Below are 9,992 nucleotides of genomic sequence, written 5' to 3'. Positions count from 1 at the left end.
GGGGGAGTAGGGTAGGGGGAAGCCAGCAGACCTTGCACTGCCTGTAAGTCTCTTTGCCGGAGCTGTAGGCAGGGAGCAGAGGGGAGGGGCCAGTTCTGCTGTGGAGCAGAGAGCCCCGCCCAGCCCAGAGAGTATGCTGAGATGCTGGGGAAGTTTGATTTAACTTAAACCAGCAAGGGGTCTGGGAGAGACATTGCAGAAACTGGTTTGACCCAGATCACTTAAGGCTGATATTACATTCAACCAGGTTTATCTCAAGCCAGTTTCAGCCATTTTCAAACTGGTTTATGTGTGCTGAATGTCTGTTCTGTTACAGGCTTAAACCAGTTTCTGATCACTTAAACTGGTTTATGTGTAGTGTTTGTCCCTAGCTGGAAGGCCACAGTCTCTGATGTATATTAGGGTATGTCTAGATGCTGGGACTTGAATTTGTTTTTAAGCTGGTTTGTAGACTCAGCATCTTTCTGGAATACCACGATAGCAGGGGCACAGTAAAAGGAAAAAGTTAAATGGCTATCTTTTTGTGTAGGGCCAAACTTACATTTTTATCTACTTTAAAAGGGGAGGAGGGACTGCTGTTTGGGTAAGCACATCAGTTGTTATGATGTAATCGCTATATTTGCATAAGCCTTTCATGATAGAAGTGAGCTAAATTATCCTAGTTTTGACCCTGAATGAAGCAGGGTTATAGTTGGAGTGGTTTTGCTATGCTCTGGCATTACAGCCCTATCCCCACAGCTTGTATGAGTATCCCCTGATAGCAATGCAGTTGTTACCTCTGTACCCTTTGACACTCTCCCTTGCAACATGGAAGAAGAGGGTCCAAGTCAAAAAACACCTTCTGCCCCAATATCTGTAATCAGTGCAATAAGGTCCTGCTGATGACAAGTTGCCTCCACACAGCTTATTTCTGCCCTGACCTCCATTATGAAAAGCCACCCCAGAAACGGATGTTTTCTTGGCAACGCCTTGAACAGAGTGCTTTTTAATAAGCTTGACTTGGCGAAAAGGCCTGCAGCTGCCTTTTCCTATGAATAGTTTTCATGGGAAGTCATTCCTGACCCTTGTCTCTCTCAGGCCCAGGCTCTCAGGATGTCCTAAGCCCTCTGGGCATGGTCTAATTGCCAGCTCTGTAATCCTCCCACTCCAACCCCGCTCAGCAGCCACCAGGATCCTCTCGGGCCTGGACTGCTTCCAAATCTGTCATATTAAGCCACAGTGAGTGGCTTCTCTGCATGAACACAGTGATCGATGCAGTGAAATTTTAATAAGGCTATTTAAATTACTGTGCTTTTACTCATTTCTCATTGTTATTGCTGAAGACATGCCCAGCAAGCTTATGCAGCCTCATTCATACTATTCTTGATACTGTTTAATGCTGCTGCATCCAGCAAATGTATTAAATGAATAAAAGATAACATCTCACTCACTTTGCTTCTTATTTTCTCTTTAAGACCCTCATTCCTCTATTGTTTCAATTAATTAAACTGTTGTGCCTTGATAGGAATGTTAAGATGCCTCAATCTGCTGCATCACTCATAAAACAGCAAGATTAAGGTGGAGATTCAGACTGCCCTTGGGTTCTGCAGCTCAAGTGGTTTGGGCTACATATAAATTTTGTATTGGTATAACCATTCTAGTTAGTGATAGTGGGCTCACACCTCCCCTTCCTTACAGGAAGAGTTATCATGCTGCTGCTGTAGTTGAAGTGATACCGCCCACATGATGTATACTTTTTGTCCTCTTTGGGCATTTTTGAAAATCGCATCTTGAGTCTTACCAAGGCTAGCCCCACGCCACCAAAAACGACAACGCCCAACATGAGTAGGGTATGCTCTGTGTAGTAACTAGTTAGCCTTCCAATTACCAGGCCCTGGATCACCTAGGAGAAGGGTGAATAAGAAAAGTTAAATCTTAGCTGAAATCCTTTTAGCAACCAGTAGGCCGGAGCTCTTGCTAGCGTTGCAGGCCAAGAATTGAGAATCGTAACTCTGGTGTTGTAATTCTGACTGTCACTTCACTGAGTGAATTCAGGTGAGATCAGGTCCCATCTCTGCTTCAGTTTTCCCTTCTGAAAAATGGAAATAGGGTTACTTCACTATCTCAGTTGGTGGTTGTGAGACATCATTCATCAATGTACATAACAAACACTAAGCTGGATCCTATGTCCTCTGTATGTGCCTAAGGGGTGCTTGTGTAAATTTTTGGCCCTTACAAACAGCTTGGATTCTTTTTACATTTGTGTAGTTATGCTCACCCTGCACCTCTGCTTTGGAGCACATTCAATAGGCTTCACTATAGGTGTTTCGGCACCTAGGCAGCAAGGAATCATTTGGGAACATGTGGAATGCCGAGGAAGTCCCAAGACACTAGTCACAGACAAACCATGATTAACAGATGTTTGACCCACAGAAAGATGCGAGCAGTTCTCCCATTTTCTACCCCGATAACATAGTAGTTGAAGAAGTCACTTACTTGCTCAGGGAGGAACATTTGGGTTTTTAGCCCTGGCCCTACTTCCCTCATTACTTATAGTGGATTTGGACCTCAATCTCTCACTTTCTAATTCTGCAGCCACTACGCCAAGGGATAGACATTACCCAGAATGCTCCCAAGCCCTCCTCTTGAAGCTAGCCTACTGCAGCCAGTAGGGGAAGAAATGTGGAGCCAAGCAAGAGGAGAACAAATAATTACAGGATGGCTGGCTCAGTGAGATGAATGCTGCCTCAGAGAGGAGGAGTGCCCTGGGTTCTGTCTGTAGCTCCAAGCATCCAAGTCAGACTATGACCTGTTTCTGCCTTGGAAGATTTAGACATGCCGGCAGATATATAAGCCTAGGATCCTGGGTTAGGCAGAGGCTTGTCCAACTTCAAAGAGTTGTTTCAGCTGGGAAAGACCTTGCTTCACAGGGGGAATTCATTGAGGCAGGAGCCTATTTCGAGCCAGAAAGTTTTTTGTTCAGTGTAAACACAGGCTTGTTCTGACTCTGGGGCTTTTGCTTCAACTTGCAACATGCTGGCATGGGAATATTTTGAACCATAGGAGTTACATTAAAATTAAAATCTACAGAAAGGAAATTCAAAATAAGCCTACATACATCCCAAGTTATTAAACAGAAAAACACCGAAAACATCAAATAAATTAACATTAAACTAAAAATAGATATATATTACTAATGTACACACAGACAAAATATATATAAATGTAAAGTCCAAGTTGAAACAAAGCATTTCAACTGATCCAAAACGAGTTTTTGAAAATGTCGTTTAATGGTAAAAAATTTAATTAGCTGTGTCCCTAAATCTCCCCTGCCAATCCTCCCCTGCTTGTTCCACCTCTCTGCTTCATGGTAACAGGGTATATGATGCTATATTTTCATGTTAATTGGGGCATTATACACTACTATATGGTATGGAAGTCAGATACTAGGCTACAAGTTCAAATCTGAGTAACCTGCTGTGAAATGAATTTGGAGGGTTCAGCTCACTTCCTATTGGGAAATGACCTCCTCCTTTAGGGGGAACCCCCCCCCCCAACTGATTACCCCATCTGGTGTTAACTGAATGTCTGGTTGGAAGGCTCATCTGAGAGCCCATGGACAGAATGGGCATGAAGAACTGAATCCTCCCTGACTGCAGAAAAAAGCAGGGATGAGACATAATAATGGGCAGCATAGGGAAGGCTGTACTATGGTTTTCTGTATTAAGGCAGTTCTTTGCAACTCAGCTGCCAGCCACGGGTGTCGAGCTGACTCCAGTCATGATTCCTCCTGGGAGATTAATAAAAAAAATATCCAGCTTAATGTAGGGAAACTTAAAAGGGCCCCTCAGGTGTCTATCATCAACTATGTGTCCCTAACCCATCCTCATTTTGACTCTGTAACACACTGTAATGTCAATCCCAGGGTTAACTAACATTTCAAGCCAGGTACTTGCCTTGCTGTTACGTAATGCTGAGCTGGAAAACCCATCAGAGGTGACTGATGTATTACAAGTACACAGTAAGTAAGTCTTTCCATTCATTAACAAGGATTAGCTAACAAAGTCATGTTCAAAGGGAGGGAAAGATCATTAGGAAACTGAAAGGCAAAGAAAATAATAGCGTAGGGGGAAAAATAAAGTGTAGGGTCTAGATCCTCAGCTAGGTGAGATAAGCTCTTCTGGAGCTACTACCATTTATACCAGTTTAGTATCTGCCCCATACTTAGGACTTTTTTTCCTTCAAAGCTTGTTGTTTGTGGCTATTGTAGCCCTTTATCTTCCAAGCAACTAGATGGAGGGAAGGGAGAAGAAATGCTATATCTCTGCTCTCTCACCAATGGGAAGATGGGAAAAGATGGTCAACAGCTTCCTACATTCCAATTGCCAGGAGCACAGATGACAAAGAGAAGAGAATGTGGCAGTGAGCCACAGGCTATTGTGCAAAATCCTAACACATTGCATTTGCAAGCTTTTGGGCGCAAACACCCTTCTTCAGCTGAAAGTTTTAAGTTCAAAGAATCAGCTGAAGAAGAATGCTTGTGCCCAAAAGCTTGCAAAGAACAATTTTTCCAGCTATTTCACTAGTCAAATAAAAGAAAGATATCACATCTACCCAAATAACCTTGTCTGCCTATATCCTTAGACCAACATGGCTACAACTAACCACGCTGGAAAGGGAGCACTAAAGAACGTTGAAGGTATGGGAGCATCTACATGTGCCTTCTGTTGCGTATTGCATCATGGCAGAAGCCTATTATCACTCAACAAAAATGGGGGATTTAACTGCTATAGAGAAGCTTTGAATATGGATGCATTCAAAGCTCTGATAGCCCAACACTGTAGTATAAATTAGGTCACTGTAATGCAACTGAAAAATCATGCTATAAAGGCTGTACAATGACAGGAGGAAGTTGCTGTAAAAGTATCAGCAATTTGTGGTGCCTTTTGAAGGTAGGTGGAGAAGGGGCTGAGTCACTAGGTGAATAAACACCCTTTTATGGCACACAGTCACCATCAGTCTTTTGCAACTTTCCAGTCTCTACCAATCAGATGTCAAGGAGCTGCACGCCACAAATGCCTGCTGCTGCTGGATTGGGCATGTCACCTGTGCTTAGTCATGCCTGCTCATCCAACAGGAACCATAATAAGACCTGGGAGGTGAGCCCAGTCCCAGGGTCTGCCCTGAGTTCTGTGTGGCTGACTCAGCAGCAGGTGCATTCCGATCTAGATTTAGCAGCTTGAGTTACACACCCCCTTCGTATCTAATCCCTGCAAGAAGAAGAAACCGTTCCCAATTAGGTGAGACTTGGACGGAGTGTTCCGTGGGACAAATTCAACCTATTTGCCTGTCTTAAATTGTCCATTGTCTGTTTGATCAGGGTGTGCCCTCAGAGAACAGCTTCAGAATGCACAGGCGAAATCCAACTTGGTCAGACAGAAGAAACTTGGCTGAAACACCCTGTTGCAAATGTAGAAAAAATGAATGATTCCAAGGAAAAGGTTTAAGCTCAAAGAATCAGGACACAAGAAAGGTCAAATTCTACTCAGCATGGTTCTCCTGAGCTAGGCTGATAGACACCAGCTGAGCACCAAGCCCAGTGTGCTTAGGAGGCAGGAGGAAGGGGGATAAAAAATAAGACATTACCTCTTAGCCAAAAAGATTAGAGGGAGAGAAGTTCAAAGATGGAACAGTGTTTAACCTCTGCTGAGCATTTAGCTCACTGGCTTTCAACCTTTTTGGACCTGAGGAACCCATCACTGGACTTCAGGCATCCTTCCATAACTTCTGTGAACTGAGTGGCACCCAATTTCAAAAACTAATTTATATCTTACAGTGCTAATCTCCTTGCAGAGTGGCTGGGCAGCGGGGGGTGGGGGATCGCCCAGGCAGGGGCAAGCCAGGGTCTGGGCCTTATCTATGTACCTCCTTACACTTCACTTAGCTCCTCACAACTGAACCCTTCAAAGGATCTGGGGGTACCCAAGAATGCCCTCGCATCCTAGTTTAGAATCACTGGTTTAGCTCTTGTCTGGCAGTGAAACCAGAAGAAGAATGCTCAGCCTTAGCCTGCCTACCACTAATAAATGGCTTTGCACAGGGAATGCATTCTTCAACATGGTGATATGCCATTTAATTTTCTCTGTTGAATGGACTTGGAGGTGGTCTTTGTGCAGGTAAATGTTTCCTTGGTTTGATCTCTTCTACCTACCTTCACTTCCCTTAGCAGTGCCCCTTCCTCTCCTCTCCATTTCCCTATCCTTTGTATATAAATGGCCTTTCAATTTAATGTCCCTGCTCTCTGCAAGTCCATTTATTCATCGCATTTGACAAAGCAGGCTCTAGCCTATGGTGTACCTCTCTGAATGAGGTAATCTAGTCTATAAGGTGCCACCTTGTCTTCTTTCTGCAAGACAGAGGTTAGCATTCAGCTTAAGATCTAGTGGGCCTGTTATGGCTTGCTGAACCTACAGTTTGAATTCACAGGATAGATCTTCAAACACTGTACCGTGAAAAGGCTGCATAAAAATGAACTAATTCTCATGGAACTGCACACTGCAGTGTTCCACTTTTTGCCACATAAGGGTCCAAGGTTTGTCACTTGTGTGAAGCTATATGGTTAAAAGAATGACACCTGCACATGCTTTTACCATGAACCCGGTTCTGGGTTTGGCTTTAGTTCTAAATAAGAGGCATAACATAACATTACATTCTCTGCTCACTCCAGGGGCAGATTAAAGCATGGGCCTGCAGGGCCTGGGCCCAGGGGGCCAGGGTCAGCGTGGCCTAGGCAGGCATTCTGGCCACAGACATCTGGGGTGGGCAGCGTGTGCTTCTTTCTGGCCAGGGGCTTGCTCCAGATGTGCTGAGGAGGCCTCAGGGGCCCAGCTCCAGCCCTCCTGGCAGGTGCAGAGAGAACCTGCCCTCATCTCATGGGGAGCCTCCAATTTTCTGTTTGCCCAGGGTCCCAATAAATCTTAGTTCAACACTGGCGCACTTTGCTGCCTTCTGGCCTTTTGTGAAAGATGCAATGTAATTAAAGGATTTTTTTTTGGTTTTGCTTGCAAAAAGCCATGAATATCCCTGAGGAAGCCACCTGCAATAGTTTTATTACTGAAGGGAAAAATTTACAACTTCAATGAGAGGGCATTTTTTGTAGGAACAACTCAGACGAATTAAATTGAAAACTACCTCATTTCACCTCAGTGTCAAATGTATTAAATGGCAAACTTCAATCCATTAACTTCAGTGTTAAATAGTTCAAACAACAATGTTCAGATCAGAAAAGCATTACAGATCCATTTAAGTGGCAAACCTAACCCCATTTTGGTGTCCACTATCAAAGGTATATCAAATATCCTTATAAGCTTAATGCTTAAGAAGTACCACATTTTAGCTCACATCTGTTTTAAATCTCAGACCATTTCAGTGCCAGGACTCAGACCACAAAAATGCTAAAATGCTAAACTTTAAGTCACATGCTGGGAGGCCAGGGCGAAGGGACTGTGATTGGGTTAGGAAACGGCAGCAGATGGGTGCATGGGGGCACGGGTGCATATATTGTAACAGGTACGTGGTTTCTTAATGTGGTTTAAGGTGCGTGATGAAAAGTTTTATGTTAGATGATGTATATCTTTAACTATACATATATAGATAGATATAGAAATGTATTTTTCAAAAAAAAAATTAAAATAGCAATAATACTTTTTAGGCAAACCTTAGCTCACTTAAATATTTTAACCTCTAACAACACTAAAGTCCCAAAGAGAGGTATTTTTTTAGTTTGACTTAAGCAATTAAACTTGACTCCATTTTACCTGCCTCTACTAATGATTTCTAATTATTGTTTCTAATGGTAACTTTCTGGCCACTTAACACCACGCTTAAAAAATGTACATAGCAATCTAAACCCCTGGACACTTGGATAGTTTTTAAAGTTAGCACTTAAATTGTCTGCTAAGTTGCAGCTTTTAAAGGATTTAAGTGCCAACCTGATGCCATTCCTGTTGAGTACAAAGCAAATGTCAAGAGGCAAGCCTCAGACCCTCTTGGACAATCATAATTGGAGCAGTAAACCTCACTCTTCTGAAAGGAAGTGGTAAACTTCCCCTCGGTATAAGCTGGCTGTAGTGACAGAAGATAGAGATATCGTTACTAAAAAGCTGGATTCTCAAACAGTCATGTTGATGGATAGAAGTCCTGGGCAGGATCCTCCCTTCTCTTCTACACCCTCTTCAAAAAGCTGTTTGGGGATGCTACTGCACAGTAACACTCATTACTACACAGTCATTCAGTACTTAAAAGTACTAAAAGTCCTTCCACTGAAAAGGAAGCAATAGAAAGCAAATAGTACTTTCTCAGCTTGGATGTTTTAGGGGACTTTTTTCTTGCATTCAACCTCCATTTCAAACTGCAAGCAATCCGTTGTTTGCCTTGGATTTATTCTTGTCCATATGGTGCTGGCCTTTGTAACCTGATCTCTTTTGAAGTGCTGACAAAAGAGCTTCTACCTTGCAGGAATCTGTTCCGTCATCAATAAACAAAAGAGGAAGGAAATAGTTTGCAAGTAAAATAACAAGAGCTGCCTATGGCTCTGTACACATCAGAGGTTAAACTAATTGATCTGTTTCTTCAGATAAGCTTCGGAACTTACATGGAAAATATTTAATTGGAAACTCCCAACCAATAGAGTAAAGCAGTGATTTTTTCCCCCTCCCTTCATGCTCCATTTGCTGTGGTTGCTGTGCTGCAAATTCAATTGGCAAAGTAGAAAAGTACTGATCTCTTGTTGGCCGTGCTTAGGAAGGTCTTGCAAAATAGGAAAGATTTCCCTTGCTTAAGGTTTAAAGGCCGGATTTCTCAGAAAAGGTTTCTGATAAGCAAGCAGTAGCCTTGTTGCCTGGAGCTCCCTGATGACTTACATCTGACCTAGGCCAGTGCTTACAAGTGGCTACTCCTGGCAGGTGTTTGGATTGCTCACTTGGAACAAGTTGGTGCAGTCAGTGCAGCTGGATGGCTGCTGTCCATTCTGTGCTATGGCTAGAGTGAGTCAGATGCATGCAACCTGTCCGCAAACCTGGTCAGGAGCCAGAGGCCAACAGTGAGAGGAAAATGTGGCTTTGGAATCAGCTCCTGCCTGGGATTTTAGGGGCATACAAAAGAGCTAGGGAGGCAAGGCTATTTTTGAAGCGGAGCTGTCAGAGAATGACAACTTCAGGAGGCAAGAAGCTTCTGCAACACCCAATATATGTGAGACCTGGACCTTGTTTCTGTTTGAAGAGAGTTACTGGTATAACTATGCCCATGTAGCTACACTGGCAAACTCCCTAATGCAGAGGTGGCCAACCTGTGGCACAAGTGGCATGGACAGCTGTGTGTGTGGCATGAGGCAGACGGGAAGGGGAGGGCAGTACAGTGGCAGATATGGCAAGGAGCAGAAAACAGAGCGAAATATCGGGCAGGGGGCACAAAGTGGAGAGCAGAACAAAGAGCAGCTGATGGGGAAAGGGAGTGGCAGGCAGGGAGGGCATGGGGCTAATTTGTGGCATACCTGCTCTCTCCTACTGCCTTAGTGCAATATTTATACCAGTTTCCCCACAGCTGTACTGGCTAAAAGATTCCCTCCCCTGCCCCAGTATAACTGACTTTTCACTGGACTTTATATGTGCCTAGTAATGTCAGCTGTGTGTGCGTTGCGGGGGTTAATCACACCCCTGACAGACACATCTAGGCTGGTAAAATGTTTCAGTGTATAGTAGGCAGGCAAGGTTCTTTGGGTAGATGTGATATCTTTTCTTAGATCAGCTGAGTAGTTGGGAAAAAGTTCTTTGCAAACTTTTAGGTGCATTCACACATAGGCCTGAGGGAAGCCCATGAATGTATTGAGAGAGGGAGAGGGAATAAAGACCTGTTCGGAGCTGAACATGGCAGCTTCCCTGAGAGAGTAATGGGATTTTTTAATATTTGGCTGCTTTTGTAGTTAGCAAGCTCCAGGCTCTCATTCATCCTTGCTC

At 43.7% G+C, this 9,992-nt stretch overlaps 1 protein-coding gene across 3 annotated transcripts in view; it reads right to left on the bottom strand.

Annotated features, from left to right (window-relative positions):
- Positions 1 to 9,992, bottom strand: part of SLC22A18 (solute carrier family 22 member 18) — a 100,224-nt gene that overhangs the window by 8,722 nt on the left and 81,510 nt on the right. For all 3 annotated transcript variants that reach the window (XM_019552193.1, XM_019552192.1, XM_019552191.1), the window contains one exon: positions 1,781 to 1,882. In XM_019552193.1, the coding sequence (XP_019407738.1) occupies positions 1,781 to 1,882 (102 nt within the window). The remainder of the gene's footprint in view (positions 1 to 1,780; positions 1,883 to 9,992) is intronic.

Source organism: Crocodylus porosus, unplaced genomic scaffold (assembly GCF_001723895.1).
Source record: "Crocodylus porosus isolate Cpor-Errol unplaced genomic scaffold, CroPor_comp1, whole genome shotgun sequence".
NCBI classification, from domain to species: domain Eukaryota; kingdom Metazoa; phylum Chordata; order Crocodylia; family Crocodylidae; genus Crocodylus; species Crocodylus porosus.
This window is presented reverse-complemented; position numbering and strand designations above follow the sequence as displayed.